Source organism: Bubalus kerabau, chromosome 1 (assembly GCF_029407905.1).
Source record: "Bubalus kerabau isolate K-KA32 ecotype Philippines breed swamp buffalo chromosome 1, PCC_UOA_SB_1v2, whole genome shotgun sequence".
NCBI classification, from domain to species: Eukaryota; Metazoa; Chordata; class Mammalia; order Artiodactyla; family Bovidae; genus Bubalus; species Bubalus kerabau.
In genome coordinates, this window is record NC_073624.1 from 154850822 (window position 1) to 154876055 (window position 25234).

Sequence of the window (25234 nt, forward strand, 5' to 3'; positions counted from 1 at the left end):
CTCCTCTTTCAGTTTCATCAAGAGGCTTTTTAGTTCCTCTTCACTTTCTGCCATAAGGGTGGTGTCATCTGCATATCTGAGTTATTGATATTTCTCCCGGCAATCTTGATTCCAGCTTGTGCTTCTTCCAGCCCAGAGTTTCTCATGATGTACTCTGCATATAAGTTATATAAGCAGGGTGACAATATACAGCCTTGACGTACTCCTTTTCCGATTTGGAACCAGTCTGTTGTTCCATGTCCAGTTCTAACTGTTGCTTCCTGACCTGCATATAGGTTTCTCAAGAGGCAGGTCAAATGGTCTGGTATGCCCATCTCTTTCAGAATTTTCCACAGTTTATTGTGATTCAAGCAGTCAAAGGCTTTGATATAGTCAATAAAGCAGAAATAAATATTTTTCTGGAACTCTCTTCCTTTTTCCATGATCCAGCAGATGTTGGCAATTTGATCTCTGGTTCCTCTGCCTTTTCTAAAACCAGCTTGAACATCTAGAAGTTCACGGTTCACGTATTGCTGAAGCCTGGCTTGGAGGATTTTGAGCATTACTTTACTAGCATGTGAGATGAGTGCAATTGTGAGGTAGTTTGAGCATTCTTTGGCATTGCCTTTCTTTGGGATTGGAATGAAAACTGACCTTTTCCAGTCCTGTGACCACTGCCAAGTTTTCCAAATTTGCTGGCATATTGAGTGCAGCACTTTCACAGCATCATCTTCCAGGATTTGAAATAGCTCAACTGGAATTCCATCACCTCCACTAGCTTTGTTCATAGTGATGCTTTCTAAGGCCCACTTGACTTCACATGCCAGGATGTCTGGCTCTCGGTGAGTGATCACACCATTGTGATTATCTTGGTCGTGAAGATCTGACTCCATAGAGACCTTCAAAACATCTTCAGGCTAGAAAATGCTACCTTAAGCAAACCTACATGGTATATACCACTCTCAAGATGTCCAGATTGGTGATTACTGATATGAACCGTTTTGTTTATGAAACATTGAGCTCACAGTGTAACCATTTGTAATTTTGTTCTTGTGAGCCCCTCATAAGCGGCGTTTGGTGATGCCCATGACTTTGCAGGTGCAGAAGAGACAAAGACAGAAGTCACGTGTCCAGTATGTTAGTGGCTTTGGGATGACAGACTTGACAGAAATCTAAGAGTCTGATGCTGGTCAGTTTATAATCTGTCCATTCCAACCTTCTCCGTACATTTTACAGATGAGGAGGCCAAAGTACAGGGAGGAAAATTGCTGAGGAGAGTCACATAGCTGGTTATGGCAAAGCGTTGTTCAGGATCTCTGTGCTCACATCCTTAGCACTGTACCATATCTTAGACCTCCTTCCTTCTGGCACTAAGATTTTCTACCGTTCTTGAAGAGCCAAAAAAAAAGAGAATGGAGAATACACACAGCCCAGCCTGGGTTTTACAATAGCAGTAATAGGAGCTGCTCAATAAACACCATGCTGAATTCCCAGGAAATGCCGCTTGCTCTCTATGCGTGCAGCTTGGAGCAGATGCTGGCATGATCTCACCCTCCAGGGACGGGTGTGAGGGTGGGAGGGCGGACCGTCTTGTTTCACTAGAGTAATTTCCTAGAGAGAGGGGAGCTCATGTTGTGTGTGGTCTGTCTAATGCCTCTCACATCCAATAACTTTAAGACCAGTCAAATGAATAATGTAGGGCGAAACAAATGGAGTCACTCTTTAGATATTTAAACAGGGATATTTCTGCCACGGACATGTAAATCTTTAATAGGACAAGAGATTTGGTCCTACAACAAAAAAACAGTAAGTAAACAAAAATGCCAAGTTGCTGGAGTCCTGGTTCTTTTGCACTATTTTAGGTGCAATGGCAAGCCTCTCCAGTACTCTTGCCTAGAAAATCCCATGGATGGAGGAGCCTGGTAGGCTTCAGTTCATGGGGTCGCTACCAGTCGGACGCAACTGAGCGACTTCACTTTCACTTTTCACTTTCATGCAATGGAGAAGGAAATGGCAACCCACTCCAGTGTTCTTGCCTGGAGAATCCCAGGGATGGCAGAGCCTGATGGGCTGCTGTCTATGGGGTCGCACAGAGTTGGACATGACTGAAGTGACTTAGCAGCAGCAGCAGCAGCAGGTTCAATCATTACTGATACTACGTTCCCCAAGTAGACAAATTTGTTGAGGTCTCACTTCATAGGGAGTGGTGTGTTTTCAAGACTGGGTCATAAAGTAGTGTAATACATGAGCTTTAGGGGTATCTCTCTAGAGGTGTCTCTAGTGGTATCTGCTTGGGTGGTAGACAAGACAGAGACATGCAGAAAGATGCTTACAGATACGGGCCGGGGAATTCCCTGGTGTTTCGGTGACTGGGACTCAGTGCTGTCATTGCCGGGGCCCAGGGCTTAATCTCTGGGCAGGGGACTAAGATCCTGCAGGCCATGCAGTGTGATGAACAAAGAAGCAGCGAATACTGGTCAGGATGTGCCAATCATAAACCTGGTTCTATGACTACTCTGCTGTCCTGCCATTCGGGGAGGAAGGGATGGCATGTATTATCCTTTAACAGGGGAATTTATGCTATGAAATAGTTTCACCTGGGCAGAGCGTGTAGGGCTGAATCTCCACTCCTGTAGGAGGCAATCTGGAGAAATTTTTGAATAGTTGTCAAAGATCTCCAAATGAGGTAGGAAAAAACCATGTGTGTTTTTATGTAGGCATGCACAAACCCATGTATCGATGAGCTTCCAACCTAGAGGGACTTCCTGGGGTAAGAGTGAGGCTCCTTTAAAGTTAGCTTAAAACAAAACTGAAGTGTGTTTTATTTCCAAAAGCTAAAATTTTGAAGTGCTCTTGTGGTGAGAAAGTTTTTTTCAAACCGTATTTACATATCGCTTTCTAGCTGATCCTTGCAGACCAGGAATTTAATATCGGTAAGCTTTCTGTTTTGTCATGCAGACCTATTCATATGCCTTAGAAGTGAACTCCTTCATCCTCCAGTGGCTCCACCCCTTGTCTCTCCATTGACCTGCCTCCTTTTACTTCTTATCTCTTTCTTTTCTGTTCCTGCTACTGAGGTGAGTAAGAAAAACCAAATGTAAAATTCTTCCAAGTCTATTCAGAGTTGACATCTGTCTCCTCTCTACCCAGGAAGCCAGAATTTGCAACAATGGGGAAAAATCATGGCTTCTGCCTTCTTGCCGGCCATATTTCATCAAATGAACTACTTTTGGGGACCAATTCCTTCTTTTCTGGCAGAGCTTTCACATTGAGAAGGGAGAGTTAATCCTACTCTGAAGCTTTCAATTGTTGCCACCTTAATGATTTCTTTCCTCCTTACCAGGCCTAACAACATGGACCTGACTGGGCTTGTCTTCCTTGATAGGTCGCTATGGTTCAGATGACCTTGCTTGGTGCACTGGGCATAAACGCCTTGATCATATACCTGAGACCAGGAGAAGGGTGTGCATGTCCTTGTTGGGAGCTTGGTTCTTACCAGTCGGCTTGGAAGTTGCCTTCTGCCACCTCCTTCTCATTCATATGGTGAACTGTGAACTCCTTACTCTGATTTCCATCCATGCATTATGTTCGGCCTTTGATGAAGGGTCCCAACATTAATGGGTGTATTTTCAATTTATATATTTTATGTCACCCTGAACTGATCACTGTGGGCATGTCACTGAATGAATGACTCTTCCCAGAATTTGGATGAAGACTCATAATCTTTCTCAACAGTGTTCTGAAGGGAGCCATCAAATGACCAGATTTATTGTGAGACTTGAAACCTATTTACTCTCCCTGCTTCTAGTTCAAATCCTTGTTTTCATCTTCAGCCCAGACCCTTTGGTAGGACTTTTTCCTCCCTCTTCTTTCCATGTTATTTTCTGCATTCTGTTCTTCACCTCCTGTTGGTGGTGGTAGTGGTAATGGTGGAGAGGGTGGTGATACCCAGTGTTTATTAGACTCTAACAGTATGCCAGAATGCACAGAGTACTGTGCATGGATTACCTCATTCAACTTTTATAATAAATATAAGGCATACTTACCTTCATTTTGCCAATAGGAAGACAAAGGCCAGGACAGCTTAGGTGACTTTCCCAAAGTCACAGAGTAAACTGTCATCTGAGCTTCACCTTAAACACACTCTGCCCTTTTCTTTCTGTCTCAGTACCAACTTCCTTAGCACCTCATTACATCTTCCATAGTCACTGAATTTTATTCTTTATCATCGTGGTGAACCTAAATACTGACTGCTTTGGAAAAATTAAAATTATGGTGTCCTTAATAAAATAACTTTGGAGGGGGTGTAGATGTCTGCACTGGGAATAGTTTTTGTGTGTGAAACAAAAATTCAGCTTGTTATAGTCCATGAAGTCAATGGTTCAGTTAATAATGCCCCTAATGGCGTAATTCTGCTCGGTGCCAGTGATGGATACCTTTAAAAGCAGAGACTAGAGTTAATGGCAAGACATGGGGAAATCAGTGCTGTCAGAAATACAGCTGAGCTGGGAACGACATTGGAGAGGAAAACCCCCAGAAGCCACTTGATGTTACTGGTTCCAGTCTCATAAATCTCAGTCTCCAGTCCTTCCTGTATATCCCCCATCCATCCCAGCAGCAGCCCAAGCATATCCCGTCTTTGCAGGGCATGTTGCATTTCCACTTGAGTCTTCTGTGCTCAGAGGTTTGGTGGAGATCAGGGCAGTTATCCATATACACCGGTACTTGGAATTGCTCCGTTCTGTGTGCTTGTTCCAAACAGGAAGAGAATATTTTTAAATACTCTTTTTTAGGATGTCTTAAGACTCCTCTAAGTACGATGCCCTTCAAAGGAATGACCTTCTCTTGTACAGATTCTCCTCCTTTGCGCTTCTCCCCACCTCCTTGTATTGGAATAAGTCTCCAGAGACTCACTGTGGCCTAGGACCAAGATGTAGGCCAAGTGGAAACACACCAAAGTGATTTAATAGAAAAGGTAATTCCTATTCAAACGGGATGGTCCCTTATTCATTTCCTCGGATTATCATCAAATTTATGTCACCAGCAAAGGAGCTTTATTGAGTTTCACAGAGATATTCCTTTTGCTCTCATTGTCGTTAGTTGGCACCCTGACATTTTCATATGTGTCTCAGCTAATGCCTCAAAATTACTCCATCTACAAATGTAACAATTGAACAGATAATTTTAATAAGATTCAGCTTGACTTCAGACTGCACTCCTTCCTTTCTTTATAGAATGCAAATTGTAACCTGTTTTTAAATCCGTGCAATGCAGTGAACTTTAATGGGATTTGACAACATCATATTAAGCACAACAACTACGCATAATGTACCGAAAAATTGGACGTGAAATTGGAAACATAGCTGAGAACAAAGTAAATTTACATGGTTTGGTAGTTTGAATGTCTGATATCATATTCTCTCATGCAAGCCCCATAAAAAAGCAAAGGATTTAACAATGGATATCAGCAGAAAGTGCTTTTAAAGTTAAAACTGATGGATGGCTTGTCAAAAAAAATAATTGCATTGGTTGGAAAGTCGGGATGCGTGCTGAGGGGGAGAGAACAGGATCTACAGAGAGGATGATGGGAAGTGACAGTGGTCTGTCAGGAAGGACTGGCTGCCCAGAGGAGTGTGAAGCCGGAGCTATGAGGTGGCAGAGTAGAACAGGCTGTCAGAGCGGGAAAGTGGCTTTAATACCCTGAAAAGCAAAGGAATCCGCCTGTCAGCTTTGCTCAGCCGTGCTGAAAGAGGAAGGGAACATGGCATCGAGTTAGAAACATGGAGCAGGGGTGGGGTGGGGACAGGGAGCAGCGCCGGGGAGCATGGGCGGACAGTGAGCTGGGGCTGGCGAGGCTGCTTCTGTGGGGCTTTGCTTTTCTACTGTAATGTTTTCTCCTTGTTTTTCAAGGGCCAGTGAATTAAATTGGAGGGGCTGGGGTTTTTGCTGGGCCTTTCAAAAGAATGGCAATTTAAGGAAGGCACATACATGTCCGAATGGCCACCTGCCAGACCAGTGGAGTGGGTGGCTTTCTCGCAAGGATGCCTAGGCATGCCCTGGCTTATTTCTGGCTTTTCAGATCTCTAGCCTCTTCTGCTGACCTTTTCTTCCCTTGAAGTCATGCTGTCCATTTTCGTGGGCACACCACTGATAGTGAGTCACGCTGGGACTGGCTTATCTTCTGCCAAAGTACTTCGAGAGGACTTAAGACTTAAGCCATCCAACAGGATCATGATTAAAATGCAATAATCTGATGATTTTTCCATAAATATTTTTTTGCTCTGTCAGCATTAGGTTTTGAATAATTTATTATTCTTCCTTAATATACTCCTGGCAGTGAGGTTAATTTGGTCATCTTGCAGGGGCCTGGCTGGTAATGAACATTTTTATATCAGGCCTTGGAGTACTTCCTCCGTAACACACATCATGTCTTTACGATTTAATTGCCCCAGTTGCTTGGGAGCGTTAGTGCCTAGGAGGGGTTAGAATATGGTAGTTTATCATATTAAAAATATTTTGTATATTTGACCTTAAAAAAAACTTGTTTTTAGGACTGTCTAAAATTTTAAACTGCATACAGCATCAAACAATTATTTTGTGCCAGGCAACATTCTGGATGCTTATATATACATTAACCCCTTTAACTCCTGTAACAACCTTATGAGGTAGGTTCTATTAATAATGTCACTTTGCATAAAGTTATTAAGTTGAAAGCTATATATATATATATATCACTTTGCAGACTAGGAGTCTCAGGCCCAGAGAGGCTAAGTAACTTGGACAAGGTCACACAGCAAGTAAGTGGTAGAACTAGGATTCTCGTTCTGGTAGTCTGGGAATAGAGTTCATGCTCTGCATAAGTGTGCTATATGTGTGGGGACACTTGTAGATGCCAACTTTGATTCCTGTTTCATCTCTGTTATTCTTGTGTGTCTAATGCATTCTGAGATGGATTTTATTAAAATTAGGCATCAACAATAGGCGGAACAGAGTGACTGTCTGCTGCTGTGGCTGCTGCTGCTAAGTCCCATCAGTCGTGTCCGACTGTGTGCGACCCCGTAGACGGCAGCCCACCAGGCTCCCCCATCCCTGGGATTCTCCAGGCAAGAACACTGGAGTGGGTTGCCATTTCCTTCTCCAATGTGTGAAAGTGAAAAGTGAAAGTGAAGTCACTCAGTCTGTGTCCGACTCTTAGCAACCCCATGGACTGCAGCCCACCAGGGTCCTCTGCCCATGGGATTTTCCAGGCAAGAGTACTGGAGTGAGGTGCCATTACCTTCTCCGAGTGAGCTGTCTAGGAAACGGCAAAGCCCTAGAGTGATTTTCCCTGAGCTGTTATCAGTGTTAAAAGAAGGGCAGGGCAGGGAAAAGATCCGGCAGGCAAGGCCCTTGTGATCACAAAGGCAGCCCAGCTTCCATGCCAGGAGGAAAGCACTTATCTGAATGTTGTGGTCTCCTGCTGGAAGACAAACATGAGCCTACACACACAGCATTCAATCCTAGGTTGTAACCCGCCAGTTTCCAGAAGATCAGGACCTCTCTTCCTGGTTTTCCTGGGACCTGGCTGGAGATGTGAGCTGGTAGCCTGCCCTTCTTTTTACCTCAAATTCACACAATGTAGTAGGAAACTGCTCATTAAATGGATTACTGACTGGGTATAGGTGCGTGTAAATGACCATTCTGGATCGTACTCACGTCCTCCATTGTCCAGGCGCATCTCATGGATTACAGCGTGTGCCACCACACTTCAGTGCCCGGTCGTGTTGCCATGAACCTGCTTTCCCTGGCCTGTAACTTGCTGTAAACAAGCAGAGTGGGTTTCTAGTTTGCGGGCTGTTTACCTCCCCCAGCGGGAGATCTTCTTGTTTCTTCTCCTGGGAATCTCTGGTCTTGTTTGTTTGTTTGTTTCATTCTGTGTGATACCAAGAAGGGAGGGAATCATTCTTTGTTCTACATCAGAAGGCACACGCCATCCTGTGACACCCAGCTTGGTATGGTGTGATTTTTTAAGAAGCCTTCCTGGTGTCCCCCTCCACATTCTGGCTGCAGCAGATCTAAAAGCTGCACAGTGACACTGCTCGTCGCAAGTTGGATTTTCAGGAACATCACCGAGTTTTCGATTCTTGAATCAAAAAGCTCCAGGGTTGGAATGGATGGAACTTAACGGAACTCTTCATTGGCCGCTTTCAAGGGTCTCCATTGATGGGGAGCTCACTAGCTCCAGGAATAGCACAGACCGGCTTAGCTGAGACAAGTAGGAAGTTTGTTCTTAGACTGAGTCAGATGTATTCCTCCGCAGTTTCCTTCCGCTGGTCCTTGTTTTAAGTCTCGGGACTATATGCATTCCAGGTATATAATGAGTACATCGTATCATCCAGTGGAAAACTGTGAAGGTGCAGGCTGGCTTGTCTTCTCCCTCAGCTGCTGGTGCTGTGTGTATTTTGGAGACCCTCATAGCTAGAGACCTCTCAAAACTTTCTCCTCCTCCTCTCCCCTTCCTCCTTCTACCCTGCTTTCTACGGTACACTGATCCTTGCACCAGATCTCAGTTTCTTTCATTACTGTGAGGTAGCCCTGAGCCCTGAGCCTTTTAACATTGAGGTAAGAACTCAAGTGTTAAAGGAAGGACCTCTTGACTTGAGGCCGAGGAGCGAGACTGATTCCCCACAATGAGACTGCAAGCTGGTGATGCTGTTTCCATTTTACAGTTCAAGACAGTGAAGCTCAGAAAGGTTAAACGGCTTGCCCAAGGACACTTAACACGCAAACAGTGGAGGAGATTTGGACTCAGGTCCACAGACATCAGCACTGGCTTTTTAGAAGGCAGGTCTGGTACACTTGTTCTTAGTGCAGGCTCCAGGACCCAGCAGGCCTGGGTGCAAATCTTGCCTCTACCACATACTGATTGGTAACCTTAAGGGAGTTGTCCACCCTCTGTATGCGTCAGTGTTTCATCTGTGAAATAGTGATAACAGTACCTGCCTCATGAGATTACTGTGAACATTAAGTGAGAGGATGCATGTAAAGCCCTCGGCACAGCAGCTATATGCACTAACAATTCAATAATGTAATGACATCATCATCACCACTGGCACCGCAGATACTTTCTGACTTCATAGGGCGTACCAGAGCTTTGCACTGTGTTGGTTGCAGCGGAGCCTGCAGTGTGGCCTCCTAATTCTTGTAAGATGGGTGTCAGCAAATTCATGGGGTGGGTGCAAATAGCCCCTCATGCTGATGCTTTTCAATTGAGGTTGGGTAGGGTCTGGGAAGTGTGGCAGTCACTTTTCTTTTTTTTAGTTTTGTTTTTTTACACTTCAAGAAGATTGCCGCAGTTATCTGGAAATCTATTGCTCGGGCAAAGGCAGGATTGCGTGATACAATTTAAAAGGCCGGCAGTTGCATTTCATCCTTTTCACAAGAAAATAACCCCTTACTCCAGTGAAGCTAAAAATAAAAATGGCAGTACATTTGGCAACCACGCTTCTTCCTTTATTACCTCAGCAGTATCTGAATAAAATGTCTTATTAAGCAAGATATAAGGGCAATGAAAGGGAGAGTAAGTCAAATTAGTTGACATCTAAAGCTTGGTGTATCATATACAGTGAGGGTAGTTACTGTTTAGTAAAATGGATTTAATGCTTAATATAAATGCTGATATTTAGATGGCTATATTTTGGCAACTCAGGGGAAAGAGTGGTAGCTTTTGAGCCTGTAGATCTAGGTTTTAGCTTCTGCCCCAGCACAAACCACTCGTGTGGCCCTGGGTGATTCACTCTTTTCGCCTTGGACCCCACTTCCTCCATATATAAATGAAGGGTGTTGCCTGGAGCCCAGAGGCTTTGTGGCAGGATCTTAGGGTCACATGGGGAGGAGACAATAAGAAATGGGGCTCTGGAGGCCCACCCCATTTTAACTGATGCAATGTTGCCTATATCTGCAACAATGTCTGGGTCCCTGAATGAGTTTTTCTTTGAGGAAAGGATTGTGACAATTAAAAAAATGCATTTTAGAGGCAGAAGATTGGATTATTTCTAAGGAGCCTTGTGATTCTAGCTCTCTGAAGTTCTGTGATGCCCAATAAGAGTTAGCTTTGGATGCAGTCTGGGCTCGTTTCGCTCTACTACCATCTGTGATCAGAGGGACCTTGGTGCACAGGGGACAGGGCAGTGCCCTAGAACATGGCACAAGGTGAGTATGACCAGGAAAGAAAAATGGTGACAAAGCCTTTTGCACAAATATGGATGTGGCAGGTTTGTGTGTGGGGGATGAATGCATACCTGAGCATGTTACTGTGTGGAGTGTCGGTGTGAATAAGTAAAATTTGTGCATGAGTTGGTAGAACTTACCTGTAAATCTGTGTCTCATGTTTGTAAAGATGTGTGCCTAGCCCTACCTGTGCGGTCTGTGCACTTGGTACTTCCCATGGCCTCCTCTTGTCTCTTTGGAACTTGCCAGCGCCATGGTGGCTTAGCCTTTATCTTCATGCTTGAAATGAAGAAACTGAGTCTTAGAGAAGCTGAGTAATTTTACCAAAGTTACACAGCTAATAATTTGCAGAGTAGCAGAGAGGTTTTATAGCGTCTTTGTTTAATGTATGTCTGGGATATGCCTCCAGCAGTTAGGCAGGTATTCTCCTTTATCTGTGCTAACCTTCTGATGGCCTTCCTATTTGAACGTGGGTTACCAGTTTGGTAGCCTTCCTTTGTTCAAAGAAATGCGATCTCAAAGCCAGAGACAAGGAAAATTAAGCCTCATATCAAAAGGTCCTTTATCTACACAGCCATTCAATTTCTGTATAACAAGAAGCTTCTCCAAAGTCTTTTAGAGCATTGTGTTTTGTTTAAACTTCTGCTCTATTACTTTTGGGTATAGTAGCTGAGGTAATGACATATCGGGGATTTGCTCAGACCTTACTTGTTTTTGAGGCCTCCCTTCCCAAATTTCTGCTGTTATAGAGTTGGGAGCCTGTTGAAAATTAAGGCTTAGTCAGTAGCATGTACTATGCAAATCCATTCTTAGATACTACTGGAAAATAACTGAATGCAATTTCTACCTTGAGGTCTTGGAAAATCTCGTTACCTTTTATTCCTACCATGAAGCTCATTGAAGACTTTGTCAGTCATTCTACTTCCTTCGTAGCCTGAGAGGCTTTTATTCTGAAGAAAACATCATAGAGCTCCAAGTAGATTTATGCTCTGCTTCTGATGGTTCATAAAGTCTAAGCATAGCTAATAATAGTTCTTTCACCTGCTTTGCTCAAGACTAAGATCTTTTATAAACATGCCCACCAGAACCATCAATCACTGTTTAGATATTTAAATTTTAGTAGGTAAAATGAGAATGGATTAAGGGCAGGCTTTTGCGGTTTGGAGCTTAGGCCTTTCAGAGAGCATTCTGTGGAATTTCTTGGTACCATATTTGGAGATGAGGGGAAACTGGAATCTTTGCACACTGCTGGTGGAAGTATAAACTGATGCAGTCACTTGAAGAAATCTGGAAATCCTGGTAAAAACAAATATATGTCCTCTACAACCTAATGGTCCTACTCCTGGATTCATAGCTCAGAAAAGTTCTGCAGTAAGTGGACATTAGAAAGAAAGAAAGTGAAGTTGCTCAGTCATGTCTGACTCTTTGCCACCCCGTGGATTGTAGGCCGCCAGGCTCCTCTGTCCATGGGATTCTCCAGGCAAGAATACTGGAGTGGGTTGCCATTTCCTTCTCCAGGGGATCTTCCCAACCCAGGGATCAAACCCAGGTCTCCTGCATTGCAGGCAGATGCTTTATCCTCTGAGCCACTAGATGAAGGTGCCAAATTTGACCTTGCCCAGACTTATAAACAACCATTAATGTATCCAAGTTGTTTCCACAAATTGAATGGCATTTCCTGTTAAGGGCTGTCAGTTCAGAATCTCCATTGCTCTAGGAATATCTGTAGCCTCATGGAGACCCAGATTTCTCAGCTATCAGCTAGGGTACCATCTAAAATGATGGAAGATATCCTGGTTCCCCAACTGTAGACAGAATTGCCAAAATACTTTTGAGAATCCCTATTGGTCTTATAAGGCAAACATGTGAAATCAGAATCTGCACTATTTTCTTCCTCTCAGCCTCTTCTCGAGGAAATTCACCCAAGAATGCTTGCACCTCAATGAGACTCTCTAACGGAGAAGAACTTCAAGCCTATCTGGGGCTCTTAACATCCTTTCTTATCAGCATTACTGAGCCACCTGATTCTCCTTAGGGGGCATTCCTGTCCTTGGATCTGCCTTTGCCAGCCATGTAACTGCATTCAGGGTACCAATGTTTATTAATTTAGGAGTCTGCAACCAAAAACCATTGTGCTCTATCTTGTGGTTTCTTTACCTTACCATGTCGAAGCTCTGTTTGGCCACAGAATGTGAGACCTTAGCCACACACAGACTGCACAATTTAACAACAAAACACAGGCTCACGAAGTTGCCTTAGCTGTGATTGTGAGAACTGGGAGATTCTGAACCATCTCAATAACCAATCATTAGAAATTGTACCAATAATGGGCTTCTTTGAATTATCATGTCCAAGCTTGATTATGTTTGTGCATCTGGGATGTCTTTTGTTCTTTCCCTGTGACTATACTTGCCTGTAAACCTGGAACACTAATAAATATGGATGCTCATTTGCCAAATGATTTTGATATAAAGCATTCTGAGTTCTGCATGACCTGAAAGATCAAGCTGTACAACAGCAGATAACAAGTCTCGGCTTCTCTTTCCAGTTGGTTGTAATAGAAAGGATGACCAGAAAACAACTCGATAGGGACCAATATGGTCTAAGCAACTAGCCTGAGTAAACTATCTGCCCAACCACGACCCTTAAAAATTCATGTTGTTTATTCCAAAGGATAGTCATTATTTTCTCTTGCCTATATTAGATACAGTACTTTTTGTGAATTTTTTGGAAGTGACAAGAAGTTACATTTGGGTGTCTAGAATGGATTATAATTGTGAAGAATGTTAAGGATAGTATCAAGATCCTTGGCACAATATACTGAAAATGGTATATGTGAAAGTTACTTGACCAAAATCTTTATCAAGAATCAGCATTAATTCTATGGAATTATCCGGACATAGACTCCTTTTCAAATGACTCAAGATGCTTGCAGATACTTTACTTCTAGCCCATTCTGAAGTAATCACAGGTGCTTTCAACACATGGCTTTCCAGACACTATCATTTCTGACGGTGGGTCTGAACTGAAGGAAGTTGTGGACGGGAACCTTATCTTAGCTGTCACCATCCCGCCTCATCACCTTCAAACAGAGTGATCAGGCTCAAAGGATGGGCAGGCTACTGGGATGTCTTAGGAGAATGCTGGAGGAGATCGGTCAATGAGATTCACCAGGCTCTTCATCCCTCAACTTGTCACTCCGTGTTCAACCATGGAAATCAGTTCTGATGCATCACTAGTAGGGATTTTGCTGAAGACTTGCTTTGAATACCTACAACCGTACTTGAATGAGGACTTTGAGAGCAAGAACATATTCCAGAAACAATGATGGCTGTGTTGTAATATGCATGAAAACAAAATAAGACAATCTTTGTTAAGAGAAGTGGAGCCAGCCCGTGGCTGTTTCCTGACAGTAATTGAGGTCATAGAAGTTCCGGAGCGCACTATTGGCCCCTGTAAAATGCTCTAGGGCCATCATGTAGATTAAGCAATAATTCTTTTCTGGTATGCCTCTGCTAGAATAGTGCTTGGGCCCACTATTACTCATAGAACTAGCTTTACAAGTTGTGTGGAGGATTGGTGAGATGGATGGGAAGGTGTGAGGCAAAACAGGGACAAAGTAGTGATTTTGGTGTTTTTGGGTGCCTTTATATTCTTGCTGGGGACATCTTTGTAGGTGCCTGTAGGTGTACCCTGTTATATAGGCTTTGCCTAGAGAAGTTTTTGCCTGTAAAAGGGTTCTTGTAGAACACCTGCTTCTCCCTTTCCTATCCCTTCATACAGGGTTGTTATGTCCAGCTGTGCAGGTAATCGACTGCACAACTGTGAACAAAAGCCCTAAGAGCAGCATCAAACATAATCACATCAGGAACATTCTCAGGGCTCCCCATAGAGTTAATGATTGGAGGATCAAGAACCCCAGTCTTCATGGTTAGTTCTGTGGCCTCAGACAAGCTATATAGCAGTAGTGGGCCTTAATTTCTGCATCTGTAAAGTCTATGTTTGTGGGTTCAGGAGTGGGGAAAAGCATCACTTACTGATCTAAGGAATGATATAAGGATGAGTGGTTTTATCATTAATTCATCATGGCATAAACATTTATCATTATGCTCATTAAATACCCGAGAGTACTCTTTCACCCTTAGCTGTTTCCTTTGTATGAACCCATTAGTTTTTAAGGACTGTTTTTTTTTTTTTTTTTGTAAAAGGAGGGAGACAGATTTCAGATTTTATGCATGCACTGAAATGCCTTTATGGGAGAGAGGAAAGGCCAGGAGGGGTCTGGGTAGCCAGCAGGACCCCGGCTACCTTTGGGGGAGTCCCTTTTCTGAACTTGAACTGAAAGCTCTGGATTTCCATGGCTTCCACAGATCTGGGGTGGGGGGCAACCTATATACTAGGCCATTTTTTATAAGGGACTTGAGCATCTTCAGATTTTGATATCTGTAGGAGATCTTAGAGCAATGTCTCATGCTGACAATACATTGAAGTAGAAGGCCTGAATCTCTTCTATTTAAATATTTTCCTTCCAACCATGCAGAAACCTGGGTGGTAACAAGCACCTCGAAGCAGGTGGTGGAGGCGTCAGAGGTTAGTCTGCGGCAGGTGGGGAAGGGAAAGCTGCTCAGCGTGCAGGGCCCCAGGACTGTTGACCAGCTCCATGGGGGCCTCCGTCAGCACCCTCTAATGGTGTTGGGATCTGTCCCGGGTTGGCTTGGGAATTTCTTGGCAACACATACTGGCTTGTTTCCAGCTAGGCAGCCACCTGGAGGGGGGGCACATTCTTAGAAAGTCAGCTGCTCCCTTTCCCTTTTAGAACGGTTTTCCTTTTTGAGAGTTCTGTATGACGATTGGCGCCAGTATGCTTATAAAGAGGCTTTACTGAACATGATGGGCCTGTGCTCTCATTAAGTCCCTCCCAGGAATTGTGCCTTATGAGTACTTCTCATGGCTAGAGGGTCTTCTGGCTTAAGAGGTGCTCTGTGTTTAGGGCTCCACACCCTGGTCCAGTCTCTTGGTTCACTCTCATTTTCTCACAGAGAAGGAACTTACTTGCAGTCACTCCCACAGAAACAAAGCTCCTTATTCTTTCCTTTTCTAGCCCCTCCCCTACACCCACATCACGGTGCTCCCCTCCTTTCACCCCCCAAATTCCCTCCAAGCATTGAGAGTTCTGAGGAAGAGAAGGGCAGGGGTGAAAAATTTGAAACTGCCCAAGATGGATAGCGAAAACCCCATGCATAAATAAATTACAGCACAGCCCCCAGATGAACAATGATTGTGTGGTTGAAGACCTGGCTGAATAAGTGTGTCAGGCACTGATTGGAAGCGTGATAAATGCAATGACCTAACAAAGGATTGACTTCTCCTGCAGACAGGCCCCTTTTAATGGATGGAAAGGGAGGAAGCTTCATTTAGAAGGGAAAGGCTGTTTGCTGTGCAGATATGACAAAGGGGAAGTAGACAACCATTGATTTACGTTTGGGAATGACAGTTGAAAAATTCAGCAATAATCATGACAAATGAGAAGAGATGCAGTCAGAGAAAAAAAAATGCCAATACGTTAAGCTTGCAAAGAAATGCCAAGGTCACCGAGAAAGGTTCCCAAACTTCTGGTTTTGACAACCTTAATGGAAATAATAGAAAAGATGAGGGTTCGGGTTAAAAGGGATGGCTTGGCACGAAGGGCTGCAGGTGTTGGTAATGAGCGGTGAGTTTGGAGAGGGAGTGGCAGGAAGGCCTCTTCACACCACTGGGGAGACGCTGTCCACAGGCTTCTGAGATGCTTCCTGCTGCCGCCAATCCTGCCCTTCTCTCCAAGGTTTGGAAAATCAGTGAGTGATTTTAATGTCCATAGTAACAGCAAAAAGGCAAAATGTGGGCTGGGTGTGCCTGTGGTGCTGTAGAGGGGACACCAAATCAGATGTTTTGTTTGACCCTAGTGTATTGCCTCCTTTAATTCAATTTTGTGAAAAAGACGGATTAAGATAAGAGTGAGAAGGTGACGAGTTTTAGGTCATCTGCCTGATTAAGATGGGTAGGGAGTCTCCTGTTTTTTTTGTTTTGTTTTGTTTTTTTAAATTTTATTTTATTTTTAAACTTTACAAAATTGTATTAGTTTTGCCAAATATCAAAATGAATCCACCACAGGTATACATACGGTTTTGTTTTTTAAAATCATCTTTGTTTTGTAAGGCAGCCAGTGTGCTGGGTTCTGTATTTTTTATCCCAGTAAGAAAGACACATTCTAGAAAGTTCTATCTGTGGATGCGAAAAGTTGATTTAAAAATGTGTATGCATGTGTGGGGAGGCAAGTGGTGTGGAGGAAGCACCTGCGGGCTGGGAATCATCGGGCCTGGTGATAGTTTCCTGCTTGCTCCCTGTGTGGACGAGGAGAAATTCCCTCCCTTCTCCAGCATGCCGTGTGCTCATGTTCGAAATGAGGAAATTCACCGTGATCCCTTCCTGGTATGATCTGAGGGGTCAGTATTATAGCCAAACATGGCTGTGTGTGAGCCTGTATATACATACAAGCGTCCATCTAATTTGTATGTTCATACATATGTATCTTATATTCACCCAGCCCCCCCATTTCAGTAATTTATATAGTAATTAGCATTGCAGTATAATCTTTATTTTGGTTTTCTCTCCTCCAAATGTTGTTTATGAACTAAGCCCCCACAATTAAAAAGAAGGATTTTACTTGGATTAAATGAAATGTCATAAAATAATCATAAGGGCCAGCAGAGGTAGGGGAAAGTCCTAACACCCTCAAAATATGTGTATCATGGAGCCAGTCACCACCAATATATTCTCCATGGGAATTCCTCAACTTCAGAAACCATTTGAACTATGATTACATTTTTTGCTTAATTCGTGAGATAAATATTTTTTAAAAAATCTTATTTATGTGAAATGAAGTGTCAGGACAAGCTTCAGCAAATGTGTCTTAATTTGTGAGTACTCCTCTCTAAATGAGAAATTATTAAGCTAACTAACTCCCCTTAGCTAAGCCTTGAAGGAAGTTATCTCATGAAAAAGTATGATGCATTTTGGAGCTGTGTTGTATTACAATTGCTCTTCTTAACCGTATAGTTATGGAGGCCTGCCCTGAAAGGGTTAACCCCAAGCCTCATGTCATCAGGGGCCTGTGGCTATTTTCATTGGAATTGTCTGCGCATGCGAAGGTTCAAAATAAAACAGGTGCTAGGTTTAAAAACAACCCTCCATCGACTCAAACATATGAACCATCAGGTTGCCAAAAGCTCTCCAACTTCCATCAGTGAAGACAGGCTATAAACTGTAGAAGTGAAGGAGGGAAGGACCAGATTATAAATGAGTTGGGTCTGGTATGTGAGATAATCTTGGGTCTATAACAGTTTCTGAGGATGTCATGCCTACCTGGGGCTGCAGAGTGTGTGTGTAAGGAAAGGAGCCTCTTTAGATTAAACATTTTCTAATCAGCTTTATCACTCATATCTGAATTTATCTTGTTTGAGGAAAATGCCAATATATTAGCAGGCATGTATGATACACAAGGTGACCCTACCAACTTAATGACATAATACATTATCCTTAATGAAGTCAATATCTTGTCTTTTAGCTGTCTGTCTATTGGGGCGATTAATTGCAGTGTCATTAAAGTTAGCTCTCTTTTCATTTGAGCTTGACAAGTCGCATAAAACTAATGTTCTTAGTTATCAGCTACTGGAATAGGATGGAGGATGGAGGAAATTGTAGGACAAATAAGGGGGTACTGCTACAGCTAACTTGAAGGACTTTTTCCAATGACTGTTTCCTTAGGTCTCTCCTTACCCAGGCGCTCTTGTTAGTTGAAATTCCAGGCAAAGCTACAGGGCGCTTATTCAGACCAGGGTTTGCAGGTGGAGACAAGAGGGAACAGCTTAGAATTACACTTGGTTTGGGAGACTTGGAGCCATTTAGTTACAGGACCTTGGATACTGGAAAGGATTCTTCCCTAAATAAATTTGTCGAAGTTACCTCTTGAAATGTTGTACGGGAGCGGAGCTGATAGCCTGTGAGAAGATGCAATAAAGAACAGTTGAGACCATATTTTCATTTTGCTTTGAAGTTTTTCTAATTTAATGGGCTCTCTGGCAGAAAGGGAAGGTTGAGGGTGGGGGAAGGGATTTGTGTCTCAACCACACTTTGCAAATGTTTCTAATAAACACCAGCTGATTGTGGGCAATGCCGGAGTGATAGCACCTGGTCCACTGCTAATTGTGAAGCCAAAGCAAGCCTCCCTCCCTGCCGTCCCCCTACCTCTGAAACTACGAGACAGGATGGCTGTAATTTACAGTGTGTTATCTTTGTCTATAGCGGCGAGATGATATGAAGTAAATCAAGGTACGAGTAATGAAAGACTGAGAATTTATTCCTTGGAGCACACTTTAAAGTGTAGTATCTGTTATAGTGGCACTGCCTGAAGACCCTGAAATGAGACTTGGATGAAGGGCAATAAAGCAGCATAGAGGCTCATGTTAATGTTGTTTGTCTGAGGTTAGTAATTGGGTTCCACTGATGAGTTGTGTGAAGACAAAGTGAGAATCCCAGCTAGTATTGTAAATCTTACATTGTTGGAACAAGAAGCAATCCTAACAAATATTGATCCTCTCCGTGCCCAGAGGCGAGGAGGGAAGCAGTGAACTGCAAAGCACTGGCTTGTTTCAATAGCACCAATTACCTTAGTGAAACCAACGCTCTGCATGAAATCCCAGGGTGGCCGCAAACCGTGAATTAGCCATGATTAGGCTTTTTGGTTGGATCCCCCCAAAATCACACTGGCTTAGCATTCTGTCTCAATTATCCTTGTGGTTCTAAAACCATATTCCACAGAAGCAGTTCCTTCCAGTTATTAAAGGCCCTGGTCAGGTATGGATGCCAGTTACGGTTATGTGACCGACCACTGCCTTATGCACAAAGAGCCAGAGTGAATGTGTCTGAGTTTGACCCCTAGAAAGATGTAGCTTTCCACGCTGGACTTCACTGAACCAGCAAGTAGGGGGCCCATATCCCACATGTAATGGACTTTGTTGTTGTTTGATTCTCCCAACCGCTATTTGTGTTATAAATCCTAAAGATCCTTGGAGAAATGATCTCCAGGGAAGAAAAGACATCTCAAGCTCTGTGTTTTGTGAGACTGGCTTCCTGTTCTTCATTTTAACTGTGAAGATATGTGTTCATCTTATTTGAATATCAAGCTTCCTTCCTTGGACTCTCCCCTGAGTTCTCATTGTGGAAAATTTGGGCCCACGGGAAGAGATAGAGTTGATAAAATCTAGGAGGTCACGCTTCACTTTGTCTCTTCCCAGAAGCGAGCTCTTGTTCTGGGCATTCCTTGACACTGCCCTCTCCTCTGTTACCCTGGCTGTGAGTGTGCAGTAGTTCCTGTCATTTCAAAGGCCAGATCTTGACTTTGGGCTAGGTGAGACTAGGAGATATTTGGCTTATGGGCTCCTGCCAACTGTGGTTCATCAGCTTTCTTCATGTTTTCCAGCCCTGTGGCCTCCCCTGGGAGAAGAGAGGGAGCCCAGAGCACCTGATCTCTGATATGACACTTGAACGTATGTGTGGCAATACTTGCCTGGAGCAGAAGAAAGGTGAGGTGAGCCCCACGGAAATCAGGCTGAGAGCCAGGGTTTGCATAAAGAGAACCATGCACCTTCTGGACCTAAAGTGGGGTCCAGGGTACCTGTCTAGGAGCCCATGGCACCATAACTAATCAGGTCATTACTTCAACCAGCATTTATGGAGTGTGTGACGTAGTGCCAAGCAGCGTTCTGGATGCATAGTTCAATAAAACAGTTTACATTCTAGTGGCAGGGCTGGTGGCGATGGAATGTAAACAAATGCGGCGATTTCTGATGTAAACTGTAAAGAATACAAAGAGCTATGGGGATAGAAAGTGGCTCGGGTTGAGAGGGGGCTTCTTGAACTAGACTGGTCTGCTCTCCTCACACTACACACCAGACACAGGACCTGAATGTTTTCCTATGCCCTCTCCACCCAGTCTTGTCTCTGCCCAGGCTCCCATTATTCTGGGCAGCCCTAAGATTCCTTGGGCTCCACATGTCTAGTTTCTGCTCCTCCCCAAGGTCTAGCTCAAAGAACATCTCCTCCAGGAAGCATTGTTTCCACCAACTGAAAATGAGTGTTTGTACTCAAAGTTCCTATGCAGCGTTCCATCCCTCCTCCAACCTGATACTTGCACTTTTCATCTTATAGTAGCTCGGGTGTTCATCTCATCTCCAGTCCTTGCTGTGGGATCCTTAAGTGCAGGAACCCGGTATGGTTGACGTCTTGTCCCTGGTAGCACTCAGCAGTGTCTTGTGCATAGTAGGTGCTCCATAAATGTTAATTAAATGAAAAATTATGGGGAAGACCTAGGAAAATCTGTTGTATGGGGATAGGAAGTGGTAGCTTTTGAAATTGTCTAGAGTTGATCTGATATATAGAAATGCCTCAGTGAAACACCAATTTACTGCCATGTAGCTATTTTACCGAGCAGGCTTATTATATCTGAGTGGACTGGTGATGTCTGTTCACTTCTCCAGGCAACAAACACATTTTGGAGGGATTGTTAACTTGAAGGTTGCAATAAAACCTTTACCATTTTGAACAACTAGCTTTGGTGTCTGCTGAGGGCAAGCAAAGGCATAGAGTGTTTCCTCTGGTGAAAATGGTTTGACTTTAAAAAAAAAAGTTTTGCAAATATGAATAATCTCAGTAAATGCAGGCCAGCCACCTTATGGATTTGGTCTGAGCCCTTCACCCCTGTGTTGGTGGCTTGAATACCTGCAGCCAGCCTGTCCAGTCTGTGGGCCAGCTCCCACCCTTCCGCACAGGGAAAGGGGAGCAAGCAAGTCCATTGCCCGTTGGCCTCCTGAGACACCTCTGAGGATTAAATAACTAATGACCAAAAAGTGCTCTGTGGAAAGAGAGTGCTCTATAAAGTGTTATTGTTGGGGCTGTTAAAAATGGAAAACGACTTTTAATTTAGAAAGAGAACACTCAGTGTAAGGAGGGGTAGCTGTAAAGCTTTTATCGCCACTTGCTTTCCCGAGGCTTCTTAGCTAGCGGTGTTGGCACCATGGCTTGCTCCCCCAGGAGTCCTCCCAACCTGCTTGCAGAGTTTAGGAAAGATGCCGACATCTCACTGGCATGATGCCACCCTGGTCCCCTGCTTGTGTCACAGCCTCTTGGTCAGAGCTGTGCCTTGATGGGCCTTGGGATGCTTTTCATTGATGGACTTTGCAGGCAAGGATCTTTTTTCTGAGAGCCAGCTAGCTGGAATAGAGAAATTTTGGGGATTGGGGCAGCTGCCGAAACCACATACCAGTTGTAAAGATGGAGGCTTATGCTTGTCAGGCCCTATGGACAATAGCCTGCCTTCCACAGACAGTCCTTCTGTCCATTTCTTGAGAAACAGGACTCATCTCCTCTTCCTGTTCAATGATAGTTTTCCTTTTTTATTGAATTTCACCAACTGTTCCTAGGCTTCCTGTTTGCATTCTACTTTCTCCATGTCACGTTTGTGTGGTTGGGAGGTTTAAAATACATTTGTAAACCTTCACAGTCTGTAATACTTGTTCATGTCTTAATGCATTTTCTATGTATTTTTAATCCCAGTGTTTAGGATTTACTTGGGCAAGCCCTTGTTTTAACATGCAGTGCTGTGAAAGGGAAGGGGACTCTCTGTCTTCTTTTTTGTTGGCTTCTTTGACTCCTTTGACGTGCAGGACTCCCCAGCGACCTGCAGCCCCTCTGGGAGAAGAGCCCATAAACTCAGTATTTATCATACAAATGCAGTGCTGTGTCTGCATTTTTACGACCCTGCTAAGTGGTGAGTATTCATTTGTACCACCTCACCCCAGATGCCCATCCTGAGGCTGAGCTGTTTATCATGTTCTCATCTCTTTCCCAAAGCTTGAACAAGGAGCTTGGGAGCACTATAAACATGTTCCCTTTCATTAAAGGGGAAATTATTATCATGTACTTTTGTAATGACCAATAACATTTCAAATTACTCACATTTATGGCTTACAATCAAGCTTATGCTTAACCTCTACTCTTCATGAAGCTGGTAATGATGGGCTCGTTAGTTAACCACTTACAGGAAGTTAAGGCAGGTAGAAAGCCATGTGACTGGTAGTTAACCAAGTAGCAACTCATTTCTGAGATTATAAACATCTCACTTGGCTTACATTTAATTGATAATGAATGAAATAAGCCCCATTGGTTTTGTGGTGACCCATGGGGGATTTGGCCTTGGGCAGCTTTTCAGTGATTCATATCATGAAGGACGCTGGTTGTTGCACCTTGGATTTTGGTTCTGGGTCTTTGTTCCAGAAGCTGAGTATTTGGGGAGATTGGTTGCAACATAGTTGATGGCTAGCATTTGAAGCCTCCCAGAGACTCTGTAACCATGTGTCCTGACTGGTTTTCATCTTCCTCTTATTTGAAGTCCCATCATCCATGAGTCTAATGTAGAACTACTGTGAATTATGTGCTTACATTCACTTTTGAGTTGACACACTCATTTGGAAGAGAGGCTCATATGAAGAAATGGTCTGGTTTGTGGTCAGCGCGTCTTGCTCTGCCAGCAGGTTGGGAACACAAGTTCAAGGGATTGTGGTTTCATGACAATTTTCCTTAACTGGGGAATGTACTTAGCGGGCTCTGAATTGGATGGGTTAGCAGAAGCACTCATTAATATGTCCAGGAAAAGAAAAAAAAAAAGAATGTAGAACAGAATCATCCTGAGTCCACTCTTATTTAACTTCTTTGAAGATTATCTTTTAAAAGTTCATTTTAATTATTAAATTATCTCACCAGAGCTTGCCTATCATCACTCATTTAGGTTCCAGGAACTTTATTGATATTTTCTTATTTAATCATACCAACAACCCTATGATGAAATTATTATTTCCTGCATTTTACTGATGAGTAGACAGAAGTGTAGAGAACTTAAGTGACTTGCTCTAGGCTACACATCTAAAAGTTACAGAGCCTCACATATTTTTTCATTATAACCGCCACACTATAGTGTTACAATTTTGTTTTACATAACCATGTATTGATGAAAGAAATTGCAATAAGAAAATATAGTCTTTATATTTGATTGCATATTTGTAATTTCTTCTGCTCTTTGTTCTTTTTTATAGGACAGAAATTTCTTGTGTGGGTGCATGTATGTGTGTGTTTTTTTTTTAAGCTTTCCATTTCTTTTCTTTTTTTTAAATTAATTTTAATTGCAGGATAATTGTTTTGCAATATTGGTTTCTGCCATATATCAGAGTGAATCTGTCATGATATACATATGTCCTCTCCCTCTTAAACCTCCCTTCCATCTCCCACCTCATCCCACCCCACCTCCCACCTCATCCCCCCCTCTAGGTTATTACAGAACACTGGATTTGAGCTCTCTGTGTCATACAGTAAATTTCCACTGGCTATCTAACTTTACATATGGCAATATATATGTTTCAATGCTACTCTCTCAGTTCATCCCACACTCTCCTTTGCCTCTGTGTCTGTAGAACAGAAATTTCATCTGGTGATGTTTCTTTACAGCATGAAGAATTTCTTTGAACTTTTTAAAAAATTATTATTACTTAGGTCCCTGGCAGCAAGTTCTATTTTTTATCTAAAGTTATCTTTATATTGCTTTCATTTTTAAAGAATATTTTCACTGAATATGGAATTTTTTATTGTTTCAACAGTTTACAGAGGTCATTCCATTGTCTCTGGCCTCCATTGCTTCTTATGGGAAGTCAGTTGTCACTTTTAACCATGGTTTTCCTGTGTGTATATAATGTATCATTTTTCTCTCTCTGTTTTCAAGATTTGTCTCTCAATCTTTGATTTTCAGAAGTTTGACAGTGATGTGTGGAGGTATATTCCCCCCCTCCAAACTTCTAACCTCATAGATGTTTCTAATTTTCTTGTACAAGTCTTTTTTTAATGTTTATTTTTACTGAATTTGGGGATATTTTTGACCATTTATATTCATATTTTTTTCTGCCCTATCCTCTTTTTTTTTTCCTCCCACTGAGAATCTAGTTACCTGTATTTTAGACCATTTAAATGGTTTCATGGGCCACAGAGTCTCTATTGTTTTGTATAATATTTTTCCCCTCTTTTTCTGATTAGATAATCTCTATTGATCTATTCAAGATTACTGACCTTTTTTCCCCCCAGTGTCCATTCTCCTGTTGAGGTCATCTAGTATTTATTTTTTTCCATTTTGAATATTTTCATTTTAGCTTCCATGGCATCACTGACTCGATGGACGTGAGTCTGGGTGAACTCCGGGAGTTGGTGATGGACAGGAGGCCTGGCGTGCTGTGATTCATGGGGTCACAAAGAGTCGGACACGACTGAGTGACTGATCTGATCTGATCTGATCTAGTTTTTTCTTAGAAAAATTATTTGTTATGAGATTCCCTTTTAATTCATCCATTCATTCATTATAATTATATTTTCCCTTTACACCTTGGTTATGTTTATTATAGCTACTATAAAGTACTTTTGTATCAATTCCACAATCTGGGTCATCTCATCATTAATGTCTATTGACTTTATCTTGACCATGGGTCCTATTTATTTTTCCTTAAATTGTCTAGTAATTGATTATTGTATCCTGGACATTGTGGATAATACATCATATATACTGATAGACTAGTTTCTGTTATTTAAAAAAATGTTTGTGTGTAATACATATGCATGTATCTATATTTATAGCTATATATGGTTGATTTTTTTTTTTCTAGCAGGCAAGTAATTTACCTAGACTAAAATTACAAATTGTGTCACCTCTATGATAAGCAGCAGCTGAGGTCTCTGTTCAGTTCTTTCAGACTTCCAGTTAATTTTCACTTAGCTTTTTGTAATCTTCCCAGTAAATATGCAGCTCAGGATCACTCAAGAATTTTTGTGTTTTTTGTGGGTTTTGAAACTTCACCTTTTGTTGCTCTTTACTTTCTGGGGTCTCTCCCTTTACTTTCCACTGTTCTGTCAGTGGCAG

General features: G+C 42.7%; 1 protein-coding gene and 2 long non-coding RNA genes across 3 annotated transcripts in view; 2 read left to right on the forward strand and 1 right to left on the reverse strand.

Annotated features, from left to right (window-relative positions):
- Positions 1-9321: 9321 nt before the first annotated feature.
- LOC129620964 (uncharacterized) lies at positions 9322-14936 on the reverse strand. The gene is made up of 3 exons (XR_008698959.1): positions 14751-14936; positions 10897-10947; positions 9322-9426 (listed from the first exon to the last, which is right to left on the reverse strand). It is a non-coding gene; the product is annotated as an uncharacterized LOC129620964 (long non-coding RNA).
- Positions 14937-16405: 1469 nt separating this feature from the next.
- Positions 16406-25234, forward strand: part of LOC129620857 (leucine-rich melanocyte differentiation-associated protein-like) — a 745168-nt gene continuing 736339 nt past the window's right edge. Inside the window, exon 1 of the mRNA XM_055536634.1 lies at positions 16406-16656. Coding sequence (XP_055392609.1) covers positions 16487-16656 — 170 coding nt within the window. The 5' untranslated portion in view covers positions 16406-16486. The remainder of the gene's footprint in view (positions 16657-25234) is intronic.
- On the forward strand, positions 16705-25130 carry LOC129620917 (uncharacterized). Its single transcript, XR_008698859.1, has 3 exons — positions 16705-18555; positions 19706-19808; positions 24474-25130. It is a non-coding gene; the product is annotated as an uncharacterized LOC129620917 (long non-coding RNA).